Below are 18765 nucleotides of genomic sequence, written 5' to 3'. Positions count from 1 at the left end.
TGCTGTTATCCATTAAAAAAGTGACACAAAATATAGGTTACTGTGGCCTCCTTTTTTCAAGGATAAAACAGCTGACAATATTTGTCATTAAATCTTTAAAACCCACCTTAATTAGACTCTCTGCCAACTTAAGCACATTATTGGACACCATCAGTTCCTCCTTCTTATGTGGCTTTTGTTCCATCTGCAGGTACAAGTTGATTTGCTCAGTAATCAATACTGACAAGTTGCGATATTTTTTGTTTATTTTAAGCCCCAGTGTCATGAAGCGGAGGAGGTATACTCCAAGTGCCAGGCACCACACCAACAACTCCCAATTACATAGACAGTCCAGGTATGTATCAGGCTCCTGCAATAACTGAAATTGACACAGAAAATAAATTTCAGATTGTATTCCTTTTTTATGTCAATTGTACAAGAAGTTCCTATAACTTCTGACTTGTAAATGTGGATAGCTCAGGCCTTTGATAACAATAACTTATAATTAGTATTCTGGACAGCTCAGGCCTTTTATTCATATACTTGTAACCTATGATTAGTATTATGGACAGCTCAGGCCTTTAATTCCTATACTTGTAGCTTATGATTAGTATTATGGACAGCTCAGGCCTTTAATTCCTATACTTGTAACCTATGATTAGTATTATGGACAGTTTAGGCCTTTAATTCCTATACTTGTAGTTTATGATTAGTATTCTGGACAGTTCAGGCCTTTAATTCCTATACTTGTAGCTTATGATTAGTATTACGGACAACTCAGGCCTTTAATTCCTATACTTGTAGCTTATGATTAGTATTCTGGACAGCTCAGGCCTTTAATTCCTATACTTGTAGCTTATGATTAGTATTATGGACAGCTCAGGCCTTTAATTCCTATACTTGTAACCTATGATTAGTATTATGGACAGCTCAGGCCTTTAATTCCTATACTTGTAACTTATGATTAGTATTCTGGACAGTTTAGGCCTTTAATTCCTATAATTTCTGACTAATTTTCTGGACAATTCAGACCTTCAATTCCTTATGATTAGTAATATGGATAGTTCAGACCTTTTTTCAGTTAGCTACTCATTATTATTGAAAGCTGAGGCCTTCAATTCCTAAATTTTATGATCAGTATTCTGGACATAGGCCATTCATTCATACTGATTATGACAAATGGTTTCCAACATACAAGCTACAAAAAAACTTTGAACAAGGCATATGGCATTAAAGTGACTCTCATAAATCACTGTGAACTTGACCTTCAAAGTCAAAATCAAGTGCCTTTATGGTCTTCAATGCATGTCATCCACATAATTTGGGCAGCGTTTTTGATTCATACCTCAAGTTATTTTGTGGAAAGCAAATTCTTAAATTATGTTTCTCTGAGAGATACACACTCATCACATTATCCTTAGGAATAAAAAAAACTGCTACCTCCCAACTCCAGACCTACTAAAAATACAAAAATTTGTCTTTGCTGTCTACGTCACATTGACAAAGGGCAATAACTCTTGTCCATTCTCTCCCTTTGTTGACACAGTATCGCCAGATTTTAAGCTAAGCTGGATGGCTGATAGTTCAAATTTGTCTGAAATGAGCGATGCTTAAACCCAAATTAGATTCCATTTTGGAAACAATGTGAAGGATTCAGGTCAATTCAAGTCAAAATTGACTGTAGGTCAATGGCTCAATAACTTAAAAATGTCAGATCATGACTTAAAGATATTTTGCAATACAGAATTTAAATAACTGGAATCTAGTTATTCAGAATTGTTGATTTCATGTGCATATAGTGATCAAATAAAAGAATTTAAGTAAAGTGTTCTCATTCCTCAGTTATCTTCCAGAGTGATGAGAAGAAATTTGATTTATTGAGAATTTGTACATTGAAATTACAGTCGAAAATATTTATTATAAAGAGACAGTATCTTAAAAGACTTGTGAATTTATTTTATTTCAATGAATTAAGTGAAACATTCAAGGACTTTAGTTAACATTCAAATTTCACTGGATTACCTTGAAGTTAAACTTCTGTATATTAGAACAATTTTCTTCATTGGTGCTAGTACATAAGCACTTTAGAACCTTCATTCAGAATACCTCTGGATTGTTTCCAGATTACTGTTAAATTGATAGAACATCTAGAAATTCTAGGAATTTATATAATATTGTAAGTAATTTTCAATTCTTTCACTATGTCTGATTGTAATTTTTAAGGAAATAAACTTGTATTTTGGAAAATTGAATGCTTGTTGGGTTTTAATTTGTCTTATAACACAGTTTAAGTCCCTAGGATGTAACAGATGGATGCATGACATCATCTTAACATGATTTACTCTGGCTTACATAAACATTCTTATTTCATTTGGATCTTGCCTTTGTGTGATGTCATTCTCTTACAAAATCCCATGAAAGAAACTAACCATTTATTTCACAGCAAACATAGATCTTGATGGATTTCCTGTGAAAGATAACCAGCCTTAAAGTAGAGGATTAAATAGTATTTCCAGTTTTATGCCAATTCTGACTTTAACAACATTCTCACCATTGTCATAACAAGCCATGATGCCACCTACACTACTAATACAAGTTCATTTTGCCAATTTCAACAGTAGTATGGATGATGAGACAGAAGCCTCTTTAGACAAGTTCATTTTGCCAGTTTCAACAGTGGTAAAGGGATGAATTCACATCCAGAAATATCATGGATGTAGAAAGGAGCAAAATTTACTATTTATTCTGATACCATGTAATTTGGACATGTATGTCATATTTAAGTGGGCATCAATTCATGTTTTCGTGCTTAGGGTACAAAAACACAGCCTAAAATGAACCTTGGTGATAACGTTATTTTTAAATGTAAGCTTAGCATTGAATCAGGAACTTCAAATGACATGGAGTAAAGTTGGAAACCAAGACTGGATTGCTACACATCTTCCAAAAGAGTTAACTGGATTAAATACAAAAATATAGTTACTGGCTTGGCTAATAGATGTGGAACCGTACAGTATTATTCCTGGCATGACTGACGTGGAACAGTAGAGCATTAATCCATGCATGACAGATGTGGAACAGTACAGCATTATTCCTGGCATGATAGATGTGGAACAGTACAGCATTAATCCTGACATGACAGATGTGGAACAGTACAGCATTAATCCTGACATGACAGATGTGGAACAGTAGAGCATTATTCCTGACATGACAGATGTGGAACAGTACAGCATTAATCCTGACATGACAGATGTGGAACAAAACAATAATATTCCAGGCATGACGATGTGGAGCAGTGCAACATTATTCCTGACATGACAAAGAACGGTAATATTCCATACATAAAATGTGGAACAGTACAGCATTATTCCTGGCATGACAAATGTGGAACAGTTCCATTTTATTCATGGCACGACAGATGTGGAACCTTACAGTATTATTCCTGGTATAATGACAGATGTGGAACAGTACAGTATTATTCCTGGTATAATGACAAATGTGGAACAGTATGATATTATTCCTGAACGACAGCTGTGGAACAGTACAGTAATATTCCTGGAATGACAGCTGTGGAACAGTACAGTATTATTCCTGGCATGACAGATGTTGAACAGTACAGTAATATTCCTGGCATGACTGATGTTGAACAGTACAGTAATATTTCTGGCATGACAGATGTTGAACAGTACAGTATTATTCCTGGCATAACAGATGTTGAACAGTACAGTATTATTCATGGCATGACAGCTGTGGAACAATAAAGTATTATTCCTGGAACATATATTGCAAAGACAAGTGCTTTCTTGTGTGTTTCAATTCTAGCAGTTCAAAATAGCTGACAGAAACTGTCGATACTGAATTGATTTGACTGATATATTGATGAATGTGACATATCACCCACCTGGAAAAACTACTATTTTCTCAAAATTGTCTGAGGTGTTCACTGTATAAGAATTTTGGGGCAAATATAGTACAAGACCTTTGGGCTGATCACTGTACAAGACATTTGGAGAGATCATTGTACAAGACTTTGGAGAGATCACTGTACAGGACTCATTGTTCTGTATTCTCAAAACTTTCTGAGTAGAAGATCAAGATGATGCACCAAGCCCATATATTCTAACAGCTTTTAACTTTCATCAGAATTTGTTTGTAATATTAAAAAAACTGGATTATACTATTAAACATTTACCTTTTAATTACACTGATGCAGTCCAAAAGTCACATCCAATTGTGAATTTTTAACTTGTACAGAATTTTGTGGTCAAAAAGATTCTGAGAATATGCAATTATATTACAACATGGAGGGTGATAACGATAATACTAACCTGTAAACACATCAAAATGAGAAGGATAATGGTAAGCAGGAATGATGAAGACACAATCATGTCAACAGAACGCTGCGGACCTCTTTTCTGAAAACATACAGAGACTGGCTTAAAATATTATGTGGTATTTAAGTTCATTTTACAAAAAGGTGATTGTTTTATTCAGTAAATAGCATTCGTGAGCAAGTGTTGTATTCCAGATTATTTTCAAGGTGAGTTTAATTTCACTCTATCTGCAATCAGTGTCTTCCATGAAAATATAATAATCATGAAATTTTCATTAAAGGTTAATTTAAATGCAAGATAAAAACATCTGATGGTCAGGAACAAGTTAAAAACTTAAATGGCAACTTGATATCTAAAGTGGAGTATAAGAGTGGGAAAAGTACAACAAAGTAAAAAACTAACTAAGCACTTAAATTTTATTGTCTGTAATTGTAGAAGTTGTTTTTAGGAAATGTTATCTTCCTTAATATCTGGTTTAACATATGCAATTCCTTTAAGGATTATTCCAATAATTATACATGAACCCCGGGATCATACTCTGCTTACTTGCGTAACAAATATACAAAATTATAAACTACATCTCTGGGTCACAAGTTAAATTTGCCAGCGCCTTCCCTAGGTTTCATGTAGGATTTACTGGAAGAACCCTAAGTTTAATAGGTGTGTCTTTCAACCATATAATTAACATATATATATAAGTGAAGTCCAACTGCAAAAAACAGACACTGATTTCCTATATATGCTTTCGTATAAGTTGAGTCCAACTGCAAACAACAAAGACACTGATTTCCTGTCACTTAATGAACCATCAGATCAGGGTCTATGTTGTTTGTTTTACTGTTTACTCCTAACAACCTGCATGGACCCAGATCTACTGGCACATTATATGATGGCAGCTCTGGGTCTGTGCAATTTGTGGTTGGACACAACTTATAACAAGTATATATGGTACATAACCAAGACCTGTATTTTTATTTTACCTTCAAATATGATCGAAGGGACAACCAAGTCTTGATATTTCGGACTTTGTTCAGGCGAAAATGCGGCATGTCGAATTTACGAGCTCTACGAGATGAAGTCAGGTAACAAAAATGCTTGGCATAGAGAAGTCTCTGTGAATAAAGAAACAAATAATTAAAAACATCTTAGAAGATATATATATCCATGTTTTCATTACTTTTCTATCTATCTATCCTGGAGCATATACATATATTTTCTCTAAGCATCAAAGCTGATTTTTTGTGTGTGACGAAACAAGTCTATTCTAACCATGATTCTTGTTTACAGGCAAAGACAGTTCTGTCCAACACAGACAGAAGATGTACGGGTATTGTCATTTCCATTTTAAACTTTCATTGCAACTCAGTAATTTCAATGCTGGATTCACAACCAAAAGTGTGTGGGTTCAAATCCTACCATTGGATCAGCATGGGATGGCTAATGTGGTGGACAAGGCACTTTACTCCAACTACTCCAATAACCTACCTGTATTGCTGTCTCATAAAAACATAAACAACAAAAAAAAAACACTTTGTTTTCTGACAAGCTAAAATGTTAACTTTACCCATTTAACAAATGATGAAATATCTTTCTGGTTACATAATTTATACTGGTGTTCTGGTACACTCACATGTCCAAATCTTACAATAATTTATATCTATGGATTCACTTAGTCTGTGTGCTAGTTTTGGGATTTTTAAAGCAGCTTTAAAAAACTGATTCATATCGCTATGATGTCTGCAGTGTGGCAGTATATAGTGACATCTAGCATTGGGGCTTCATACCAAAGACATGTTGGCATCATGTCCCACCTAGTCAGATTATCCTGACACCATGCCAACCAGTCCTAACACTAACCTCTTATGCTGAGTACCATTTTTATATAAGTCTTTTGGTATTACTCAGTTCAAACCCATGACTTCATGCATCCATGGCGGACACTCTAACAACTTGGACCACCAGAGCAGTCATAAAATTTGTCAAGATAATGAAAACATTCATCCATAACAAAGGCTGAAATAAACCAAATAGTAACCAGTATTTTTGGTTATAGGTCACCAAAAAAGACTCCCATTTACAGAATGTATGCAAAGAAATAAACAAAGGGAACTAAACTGTCAATTATTTGCATACAATCATGTATGAAGTGCTTCATCAGTCTAAATGAGAAAACAATTATCCACGTCTAATTATATGTCTTCTTGTCCTTGAAAACACTGCAATGTTTTCATGTGTACATACACGAGCTCAGTAAGTGGTACAGTGCATCTCTACAATGTCTGACCCATTTATTTTCTTAATAAAAAAGCGGAATGAGCAATGAATCAGTATAGCAAAAATATATAGTGCCTTCTTAAACAACTAGATAATGTGCTTGTTTCAGCCAGCAATGTTCTGGTGGATCTATGAATTCACTGTGGGTCTGGATCAATTATTTCAAATGGAATGTGTCTCTCTCTCTCTCTCTCTCTCTCTCTCTCTCTCTCTCACACACACACACACACACACACACACACACACATAAGGATTATTCAATTTTGTCAGCAGTGATCGTTCAATATAGAAGACACTGATAAATTAAATTGGTGGAAAAATATAAGAAGCTGTAGAAGGTATTTACAGTGGTGCTAAGGCCTTCGTTTAAGTGAATGACTTTACGGATTCAGTCGGTCAGTTATAAATGTGGAGTTTGTCTCTCACCTTATTTGCTCCATTTATTAATGTGCCTGCTCTAGAGATGAAAAGTCATGCAAACTGAAAGGGACAGTGAGTACATTCTGTATGGGAACAACATTGTGCTCTAGAGATGAAAAGTCATGCAAACTGAAAGGGACAGTGAGTACATTCTGTATGGGAACAACATTGTGCTACTACTTAGAAATCAATATGCAATGTTTTTTTTCGAAATAGTTATGTAAATTGCGCCACAAGTCAAAAGGATATGAGCTTTTGTTAGAAAAGAAAACCCGAGTGACACTGTGCTTAAATTGGGTAACCGTATCCCTGACAAAACTGATAAATACAAGTAGTCAAGGACTGTTTTCAATCAATTTTGTCTTACACAAGTATAGCTGAGACTTTTGCAAAATCCGGTAGTGAAGCAATTACAATGAAAATTCATTCACATAAAGACAAAAAGAAAAAATGTTTAATAGCTGTATTCTACCTATATTATACAACTGTTCCGCAATATGGGGTTCTAAAGTAATCAACTGTAATGTCATGGTCCAAAATAAGGACAGGTGTTGATAGATTTTCACCAAAATTTAGCAACATGTTAAGGGTATATTAAAGGCAAGCTAAGTGACATGTATGTTCATTTGACCAAATGCTTATCATGTTGAGCGTATATTAAGGCCATGATTTTTGTTTACTTTACTATAATATATAAAAATGTGCCAAAACATATTACAGTATTTAAAAAGAGGTATCATGAGTATGTACATGTTACTAGTAGATTATAATTTTAGTTAGTATTTATAATACTAAAGACATGTTAAAATAAATACTAATCATTATCTTTTCTACAATGTACATTGTTATACCTTCTTCTTACAAGGGCCTCAATGCAAAATAGACCTTGACTAAACGAGTCACCCTCTATATATAAAGTATTATTATCATTATTATTACTATTACTACCACTTACTTAAAAGTGTATTTACATATTTACTTGCTTATTTACATACCACATATATATTTCTTTATAAGTCAAGTCAAACTGTAAACAACAAAGAACCTGATCTGCCATAGCATAATGTGCCTGCAGATCAGGGTCTCTCTTGCATGTTCTACTGATTACTACAAACTGCACAGACTCAGATCTGCCAATGCTTATGTTACAGCTGATCTGGGTCTGTGCAGTTTGCAGTTGGACTCGTAAGTATGTATTGTATATTAGTGTAAAATATTCATCACTGAAGTGAATCCTGAATTTTAATGTAAGTATAACAATTGTTAGAAAGGAGAAAGTTTCCATAATAACATAGATGCCAATCTGATACAATTTGAAAGCAAATACTAAGTCAAACAGAGGCCATCGCTACATACAACTTTGTCATATAACAGTGAACATGGAACAGACCTAGGTCTTATTAACGTAAAACTCCACACCAAATTTGGTTTCAGTCCATTACATTTTTCAAAAGTTAGTGGGCTAAAATGAAATTTGTGACACATGATCTGATAGAACATGATAGGTCAGATAGATATAGGTAGTTCTATACAATAGAACATGATCAGACAGATAGACATGTGAAGCACTAAAGGATAGAACATATAGACATGGTTAGCATTATATGATCGAACATGATGTGAAAGACAGACATGGGTAGCACTATATGCTCGAACATGATGTGACATACAGACATGTGTGGCACTAAATGATGAAACATGATGTGAAAGACAGACATGGGTAGCACTATATGATTGAACATGATGTGACATACAGACATGTGTGGCACTAAATGATAAAACATGATGTGAAAAACAGGCATGGGTAGCACTATATGATCGAACATGATGTGAAAAACAGACATGGGTAGCACAATATGATAGAATATACTGGGACAGATAGACATGGGTAGCGTTATATGACAGGGCATGCTGGGACAGATGGACATGGGTAGTGTTATATGATAGAACATCATTAGACAGACATGGTTAGCACTATATGATAAAACATAATTGGACAGATAGTAATGGCCAGCATTATGACAGAACATGATTGGACAAATAGACATGGGTAGCACTATATGACAGAACATGATGGGACATATAGACATGGGCAGCACTATACCATAAAATATGATGGGACAGACAGACAAAGGTAGCATTATATCTAAGAACATGATGAGACAGAGAAAAAGGGTCTCCCTAGAGACACCCTCAACAGATTTGGTAAATATCTTCCCATCAATTGCCTGTAGAAATGTTTTATTGTATATTAAACAACAGAAAACAATCTTCACATCAACTGGTTTAAGTTTATAGAACAGTTTTACTGTATATTAAATAGAGTAATCTCCCATTAACTGCTTTTATAAAGTATTCTTTCATTAACTGCTTTTAAAGACTGGTTTTACTGTATATTAAATAGTATTAAAAAATCTTCCCATCAATAGCCTTTACAGACTGGTTTTACTGCATATTAAATAATAAAAAATAATATTCTTAACAACTGCCTTTGTAGACTGGTTTTGCTGTATATTAAATAAACAAAATAATCTTACCATCAACTGCCTTTAAAGACTGATTTTACTGTTTTTTTAAATATTAGAAATAAGATTCTATCAAATGCCTTTATAGACTGGTTTCACTGTATATTATTGTTGCTGTTGTTGTTGTTGTTGTTGTTGTAGGGTTTAAGGCCATTTTTCAGCACATGATAGGCTATCCATGGTGGCCAGTATTAATGGTGGAGGAAGAACCCGGGAAATCCCCGGAAAGAACCACCGACACACGAGAAGCTACTGGCAAGCTTTCTCACATACCCACATTAGCCAAATCCGAGACTCAAACCCATGCAGACAGAGGTGAGATGGCAGTGATCCGTAACGGAGAGCGCTTTAGACCACTCGGCCACTTGGGGCAACCTACTGTATATTAAATAAAATAATATAAATAATTTTCCCAACAAATGCCTTTAAAGACTGGTTTTAATGAACATTAAATAAAAGCTAGAGTACATGTCTTCTGTTTGCTACACTTACCTGTTTGAAGGTTCTGTCTGCCACAGAATGGAGGAAGAAGAAAATTGAACTAAGACACAACCGCTGAATAATGCCATTAACAACGATTAAATTCAGCCTGAAATATAAAGAAAATACAAACTACTGTTCAGTAGGTTAATGTTATCAAATCTCTAGGGCAAAATATAAAATGTTTTCATCAGTGTCAATCTTCCACTTAAAGAGAACTGTTTAACCTTGTTAATAGTTTTGATTTCTGAAGGCTTTATGTTCTTCAAAACATTATAGTGTCCTCTCACATGAAGCTTTCTAATACCTTTAAAATAACTGTCTACTAAAAGTAATGATCTGACATACTAAATTTTCTGTCTGTTTATAATTTTATTGGGAATACAGTTGTACTGAAAAATATTTCACCAGACAAGCCACAATGGAAACAAGAAAATTTACAAAGCTGGTATGCATCAATTGAAAACCAATAATCTATTTTTTTAAAAATTAATTTGTTTAAAAATTGCTACCAATGTCTGTAGAATTTTGGGGTTCCTTTGAACCATGGACTGACTATTAAAATACCAACATGCATGACTCAATGAGCAATAGTGTCACAAATAACGACTTAATACAATCAGACAAACCAACTGAAATTGTTCTTGATGCAATGGCAGGCACAAATCAATGAACCATGAAATACACATCACTTCCCATGATGCAATTATACACTGGGTTATATGACCCAACAGACAATAAAATGAGCTAATCACAAAGGTTAACCAAAATCAATGAACCATGAAATATGATCTGATTTTCTAAGAGTGCAGTACCCCACATGCACCATCTAAACACCTATATATGTGATTCTTTGAGTATAAGTACCTGCAAAGATGACCCCAATGCAAAATCCTACCCCAACTGTTGATCTCAACCAGACATCAATCTACAAGGCTTTGCAACTTGGACAAAAACACTAAACAGTTTCTGGCTTGTAAATATCATTATGATAATGCAACTTTCTTTTAAAGCAAATGAAACAGAACAACCTACGCATGTAATGATACAAGCTTTAGGCATTCATTAATACTATACCAAAGTTTCATTTAACTCCATGAACTGAAGATATAAGACTTTCACATACTTTACTACAGAACCTTAATGTTGACAAATATGTCACTGCTGGAATTGTAATACCTAATATCACATAAGAAAATAAGTGTTCTGCAGAATGCAATGACTTTAAAGTCAACTCTGCCAAGTTAATGAAGCTTAACGCTACAGTAGAGTCAGAACTCAGGCATAAAATCATACAAACTTTAGGAATGCACTAATAATATTGCACATTAATGCAATTAAGCAGCAAACGACATGGAAGTTATATTACTCTGAAATGCTTTAACACGTAATCTTAACATTATTGACAACCACATCGCCTTGTTCAAGTTATACCAATGTCTTGCCATTTACAGGGAAGTTAATAATGATTTTTTCGTTACATACCTCCAAGGATTATTCAAAACCATTTGAAACAATTCATAGAAGCCACAAGTCAAAATGTGCAAATCCTTGTTGTGATAAATATGAAAGGCTAACGGTGTTAAAGCCATCAGCGTTGAAAACATCAGCCCAATCCTGATATAGTCAGAACTCTCTGGAATCTTATCAACTGTTTCAATTATTGCCCATCCAATATCCATGGCTGTCAGTTCTATCTTTTTACATTCATTAAGCTCCCAAATGATGCAGGTTACTGAAAGAAAATGAAGAGAGTCAATTGTAGTTTAGGTACAATCTTAGTAATCACTTCAACATTACTTTTTCTCTACAGACATGTGATCTACCCTCTACACAGTATACATGAAAAAACCATTGTTCATGAAGCAATGTCAAATTCCTAAATAAAACAAGGATTATAACTTTCATGGCAAGAGCTAACTTCTTGCTTGTCTTGAGGTGCAATACCAAACCTGATTGCAATACTATAAAATGTCTTTCAAAAGACACCCAACAGAAATGGAATTCATGAAACATGGGCAAAGTTCATGACAAAGAAGGACTCAAAATCTTGATTTAAAATGCTTTCATCATCCTACTTGCTTCAAAACCTTATAAGCATGAGAAAAGTGTTTAGTCAGAAGAAGAAAAGAACTAATGTACTAAAATACTGCCGTATTTCAGTTTTCTAAGTAGCTCCAACACTATTACTTACCTTTGTCTGGCTGTCCATGCCCTTGACTTTGATTGGTGGAACTTGGCTAGAATAAAAAATAAATGATCAGGATCATAAAAAATTGTCAGCAGTAATAATTGTATATAATTAATGTCTGCAAACAAGAAAGTAAAAATATGATGCCACTGACAGGTAAAAATACATGTAAAGCTGTAGAAAGATGAGAATAAAGTTAAACACATTATATGTTAGCAACGCTATCTCCTATCATCACGATCATGCATCGTCATTGTATCTGGCATGATGGTATTGGGAAACAATACAGATCAGCGATATTGTATAGAGATACCCCCACACACATAAATTCATTTCCAATTTCCTGTAAAACCAAACACTAATACTAAGCAGCACAGTAAATGCAATCAACTGTTTCCTCAGCATTACTCATTTCAATCTAAACATATCAATCAGATTAAACAGCAACTGTCTACAATGGTCAGTGGCAAAAACAATGGAGAAGCAACAACAAGATTTTCAGATAGCAGCTGTGGTGGCCATATTGATTGCCAGATTGCCACCATTTTCATATAGGGCATTTTCATTTCATTTCATTTAAAGTCTTTAAGTGAAAACCCCATTTTGATATGGCCAAACATTCAGGTGAAGTAGCTTAAAAAAAAAATTCAAGATGGCCATTTTGCTAGCCATGTTGGAGATCCAGGTTCCACCATTTTCATCTATAACCAAAGTAATATATATTATATTACAGCTATAATAAATTTTCCAGTAAACTTCATAGGTAAACATACAGCTAGAGGGATATATTTTACATTTATTACAGACCTGCCAACCCTGACGAGACTGTCTCAGTAGGGCAATTGATTTTTTCCGTAAGTTTGTCCATTTTTCAGTATGGTGCAACAAAATATCATAAACTGCTATTGTAAGGCTCAACAACACATTTAAAAGTTTGATATTCGAAAAAAGCAATGAAGGTAAACATTGTTCAACTGAACAGTTTCTATGTAGACCTTATTTACCACTAGTACAGTTGCTCAATTTTCAGTTCCAAACCCTATGCAGCTCAATGGCTTGTTTCTATCTCTCAACATTGACATAATTCGTTGACTATTTTTCCCCATTTCACATGATGATGGCAAATACATATCCCACCACAAGACATACTCAAACTGACATGTGATGTCAAATAAACGTAATTACGTCCTACCTGCTTTTATTCACAAGCTGATTATTTTAACTTGTATGAGGTTTATTTTCCCTTTCGTTTTCAACATGCATTACTTGCTGGACACCATTTATAAAAGTTCTATAATCAACAGTTTGATCATGCTGAAGCTTTGACTAAAACAATATGTGCAGTTTAAAGCATCTAAGATATTGCTGTAAAGTTAGAATAACTTTTATTCCATAAGTCTGTATTTTAAGGGTCATTTTCATAAAACTTACAACATAATTGTAAGGGTTGGCAGATTTGTTACTACCACCCTAATTGCCTTAAGACTAGTTAACTCCCTTTGCATAACAGATTGGAAGGTTTACATAATTTATAGAATTGGTTTGGGGTCAATTTCTTTAACTCCAATCCTCTAAATGTCTGGAAGCATTCAGTGTTTACAATGTGATTCCCATGAATACATTTTTACTGCTGTCGTAATATCAACGTAATGCATCCTATACTGCAAAAACAAAGAACAAAAGTTCAGCAGGGCACAATCGTGATGGAAGAATACATTATGAAATATGTAAACAAATGATGCAACAATGAGCCACAGCAGCTCACTGGCTAACATGCAAAATACAGAATCACTGGTCTTGGGGTTCAAATCCTGCCAAATGAGGCTAACATGCAAAATACAGAATCACTGGTTTATGGGTTCAAATCCTGCCAGATAACTTCAAATGGCTGCCCTGGTGTATTGCTGGAAAAGCACTTGTCATCAATTAAGCTGTACCCATGTTTTGCCATCTACTAATACAAGTAAGACAACAAAATTAAACAACTGCTTACTGGCTGAAGTAAGTTGACAAGATGTACATTATTGCCCGACATTCCCTGTACCAAGGTACTGTATGGTTGTTGTATTTCCCCACCACCCTCCTCACTTTGCTCTGGCTCATTATCCATAATATCGGCATCGGAACAACAGCTGCTGGAATATGAAGATGTAGACACATCTGTCTGCATGCGATCTTCCCATTCCTCAGAGCTCACTGTATTCTGCTAATATAAACCATTTAAATTTCGTTTGACATAGAGTTCCTATAAAGAGTGATTTTAACATATATATCTATATATTTATACAATTAAACAATTTAAGTTGCAGGCAGAATTTTGTATGCCCAATGTATAAACACCAAGCAATGGAACTAAACACAAGGACACAAAGGTTACAATATTCATCCCATGTTTGATAGTCCTATATGTATACACTAGTCGAGTATGGTTGACTCTTGAGATTACTGATTAAGATATGTGGTCTTCAACTAAACTATGTGCAGAAACCATCATTTTCTTACTTTACTTACCAAGACTATGACCGCTAACCTTTTAGACCCCTGCTGGTTTTCTTTGCTAACCTAAGTGCCCTGATCTTTAAGTGTGGCCAAGAAACTTAACTGCAACAAAACCCTGCAACAAAATTTTTGTTGCCAAACCATTTTTCTTTCAGCCACAATGACTCTGACCTTCGACATTTTGACCTTGCAAAATCAATAGGCAAGTTCTGTACTTCAAACCTCAGAATACTGATCTAGGTATGTGGCATAAAACTAATGTTATATTGCAAAAATCATTTTTTTTGTTCTTCTTTTAATGAGTGACTCTGAACTTTGAACTTCTGGGCCCAAAATTAATACACTTTGTTTTCAGGCAACAAATACGCCATCTACAAACATTGGTGAAGGTAAAAAATCAGCAACTGAAATTACAGATGGATGGATGGACAAATGGATAGAAAACATGGCTTTGGTTTGGTTTGATGCTTTACAGCACAGCAACACAATGAGGTTATTTAGTGCCAAGGCAACTGGAGCACAGGGCCTTGCCGGGTACATGTCATAGTAGCTGAGACAGTTTCGTCCAATGGTAGGGTTCAAACCCACACCCTTTTGATCAAGAGTTCAGCACACTAAGCACTGAGCCATTATGACTCCCTCACAGAAAACATAACATAATATGCTCCACTTTATTATGAGCATAAAAAAGAATGCATTATTTATATAAACAAATATTCATATATATATATATATATATATATATATATATATATATATATATATATATATATATATATATATATATATATATACAAACATTTCCAATAAGCAATAAATAGTCTTTTCATTTCATCTATCTAGCTTCTTGTAAACTGTTCTTTTTTGCTGGAATCGATTTTTGTAAAAGAAAATTATAAAAAGATTTTTGCTGGTACTAAATCATTCATTAGGATTTTATAGTAACCACCAAATCTACAAAAAAATGATACCCATGAAACAGTGGTTTCATAAAATATTATGTTCCTTACTGTCCACAAGAAAATAAAGTGTTGCGGACCAAACTTTGCAATCCAAGTGTCAAGCTGGTTATGGCATTTCAAAAGCAGCCATATAGAACCAAAAACCAAACCATGCCAATATTAGTGTTGCAACATTAAAACGAATCAAATGCAGTCTCTGCTGCAATTAGAGACTGACACTGTTGTTTTCAGTTTATGATGTTTTAAGTCACAAGCAAATGGAAATTTGTCTTTACAATCACCACATATGGTATTCATGATACTGCAAAAATAAAGGGAAATCACACAACATAATGCCAATCACCGTAAAACAATCTGCCTGTTATGCTCATTACTAAACACAACAATGGCTACAGGTTATCCATACTTTTTATCGAAGCCTTTCAACCATCTCTTACATATTTGATGCTATATGAGGAAAATATTCCCAAATTTAAATTTAACAAAATTTAGATTCAAGATTACTTTTTTGGGGTAAAGAATGTCCAAAAATAGCAATGTGTTATGACACGCAAATCTGAGCTGTTTCTAAATCAAGGATTAAATTCAGAATCTCCAGCTATGCATACAAATACTTCACCTTTTGATTGTAATCAGGATTCAGTGGAATATTATTCTCCCCATCTGAAGAACTTATACATGTACTTGCTCTGTCATCCTTTGGGGCGGTGAGCAACAGTGTTGGTCGTTTATCTCTTTTTGTCTTAAATTCTGAGCCCTCCTGCAGTGTGACCTTTCTCCGTCGCAGTCCTGATACAGATTTATAATTGGGACTTTCTTCATTGTCTGTATCAGTGTCACAAATGTATGCAGATCTCACCTTACTGGGACTTAAATTAGTTTTGTTCTGCAGAATAGTATCTGACCTGGATGTTTCAAACAAAATTGTCTTCCTTGGATAGATGGATATTTTCTCTGATGCTGTTTTATTGACTAACAATGTATCATTTGAAATAACCTTATCATTGGCCAACATGGATTCCTCACTGGATGATGTACTTTGTCTTGTGCTCTGATTGGCCATGCTCAATGGAGCATTTACACCAATCACTTCAATTGTAATATGAGATTCAGGTCCTCCAAGTACCACTGTCTTTAAATCGACATTATTTGCACTGTGCAAGTTAGTTTTGAAATTTTCACACTGCAGGGTAGATGTGTTATTCTCAGGCACACCACAGACAGGCAAAGCTGTCCCATTCTCAGGCATCTCACAGACAGGCATGGCTGTTCCATTTGCTATCAATGAAGCTGAGTCACGCCAGTCATCCACACGCTTGGGATTTCTTTGAAAATAGTTCTGATTATTTTTCTCCACTTTAACTAGAGGAACATCAGCCGTAACAGCAATTTTGTCTGTTCTTCCTTTATCACACAATTCTTGATGTCCATCTTCTCGACAAATCATGCAGTCATCAGTTTCTGATGTCACAGTTAAAGTTGAGTTTTGTGACTCAGACCGTGTACAACCTTTAGTTTTACCCCTTGAAGCATCTGAAGGTAGAACTTTAAAAGTATTTTCCTCTTCAGAAGCCGTGTCTTTTTCCTCATCTGTGTGAGAGCGATCTTTTTCATATGGGGATTCTTCAGGAACATCACTATCCTGGCTCTCTCTTTCTCTTGAACGAGATCGGAATTCAGATAAAATGATCCTTTTATCTGTCCTTTTCTCAATGCCTCCTTCAAATGTTTCATCTTTTACAACTGGCCGAGAAAGGATTATAACTTCCGCTTCAATTTCTGCCTCATGAGATGAAGTTCTCTCATGGGAATCACTAGCATCATGAGAAATGTATGCCGATTCAGAATCCTGAGACCCTCTTCGACCAGTTTGAGCCTCTTTTTGATTACGAGATGATTCCTTCAAATGATGGCTAGGGCTATTGCTTTTTGAGCTTTTTGACCATGTCTTTTTCTCCTTTCTGCTCTTCCCTTCTCTGGATGAGCTGGAACTATCTGCTTTATCTCGCAGACAGCTGGATCCTGTCTTTTTCTCTTGTAACATCTGACTTTTGTCACTCTGGCTAGTACCTGATGATTTACCCAGAACTTTGCTGTTGACAGAATCCATATTTGTCACACTTGTTTTTGTTTGAGATAAAGATCTCTTCCTTCTCAAGGACAATCCATCTCTGAAGAAGAAACAAATTTAAAAACAAGAGTTATTTCTTTTCCAACACATATAATGGGTATATATTTTACAAGGACATCACATGTTAATGAATGGTAAAGTCATTTGTTAAAATATCTTGTTTCTTTACCACAAAACTTGTATTTATGTAGGAAAAGAAACTTTTACTTTTATTAGCAAACTTTCTCTGTAGTTGAAGAACTCTTGACAATCCTTTCATAAGTTCATCTCAATTTTCAACAGTGTTCACAGGCTGATCATGAAAATATCAAGCTATTTTATTATTATATGCTCATTTTCGTCTCCATTGACTTTACATTATCAGTAAAAAAAAAAAAGAAAAACAAGTTGACAACATCTCACTTGCCTTCTACAAATCAATACAAGGTGATGTGGTTTGTTGTTGTTGTTGTAGGGTTTAACGCCATTTTTCAGCACACGGTAGGCTATACATGGCAGCCAGTATTAATGGTGGAGGAAGAACCCGGGAAAACCCCAGAGAGAACCTCCGACCCACGAGAAGCTACTGGCAAGCTTTCTCACATACCCACATTGGCTGAATCCAAGACTCGAACCCATGCAGACAGAGGTGAGATGGCTGTGATCCTTAACGGACAGCGCTATAGACCACTAGGCCACTCGGGGCCCCAATGTGGTTTGTTATGTCACACATACACATGCATCTTGAAGATTCCATGCCTAATTATGTTAACCCAAATGCATGTTCAGTATAAAAGAGACATTCAAAATGTGTTCCCCCATGTATAGTTAAGTAATTTGTTCATCATTTATAACTACTTTTATACGAAGTTACTCTGTTGATTCATATCTTGTCTACTTTTGTCCAATTTAATGGTTCTAGTTTCAGTGTGAAAACATGTTACATTCAATGCTGATTGGTGGTTATTGTTTGTTCCAGCCCAGAGTAAAC

The 18765-nt window shown here is 34.9% G+C and overlaps 1 protein-coding gene across 4 annotated transcripts in view; it reads right to left on the bottom strand.

Moving 5' to 3' along the window:
* The window catches only part of LOC149784417 (protein PHTF2-like), a 124894-nt gene that overhangs the window by 17420 nt on the left and 88709 nt on the right, over nucleotides 1-18765 (bottom strand). For 3 of the 4 annotated variants that reach the window (XR_016413855.1, XM_089932473.1, XM_089932472.1), the window contains exons 8-15: nucleotides 16284-17835; nucleotides 14197-14409; nucleotides 12207-12252; nucleotides 11498-11747; nucleotides 10025-10121; nucleotides 5294-5425; nucleotides 4308-4394; nucleotides 107-358 (exon numbers count right to left, since the gene is read on the bottom strand). Coding sequence is in view for 3 of the 4 variants with exons in the window: in XM_089932473.1 (XP_089788599.1) it covers nucleotides 107-358; nucleotides 4308-4394; nucleotides 5294-5425; nucleotides 10025-10121; nucleotides 11498-11747; nucleotides 12207-12252; nucleotides 14197-14409; nucleotides 16284-17835 (2629 nt within the window). In the remaining variant the exon portion in view is untranslated. The remainder of the gene's footprint in view (nucleotides 1-106; nucleotides 359-4307; nucleotides 4395-5293; nucleotides 5426-10024; nucleotides 10122-11497; nucleotides 11748-12206; nucleotides 12253-14196; nucleotides 14410-16283; nucleotides 17836-18765) is intronic. The other variant, XM_089932474.1, reaches the window with a different exon arrangement.

This window comes from Sinohyriopsis cumingii, chromosome 14, assembly GCF_028554795.1.
Source record: "Sinohyriopsis cumingii isolate HCF-2022 chromosome 14, ASM2855479v2, whole genome shotgun sequence".
Classification (NCBI taxonomy): domain Eukaryota; kingdom Metazoa; phylum Mollusca; class Bivalvia; order Unionida; family Unionidae; genus Sinohyriopsis; species Sinohyriopsis cumingii.
Note: the sequence above shows the minus strand (reverse complement) of the source record. Positions and strands in the feature narration are given on the sequence as shown.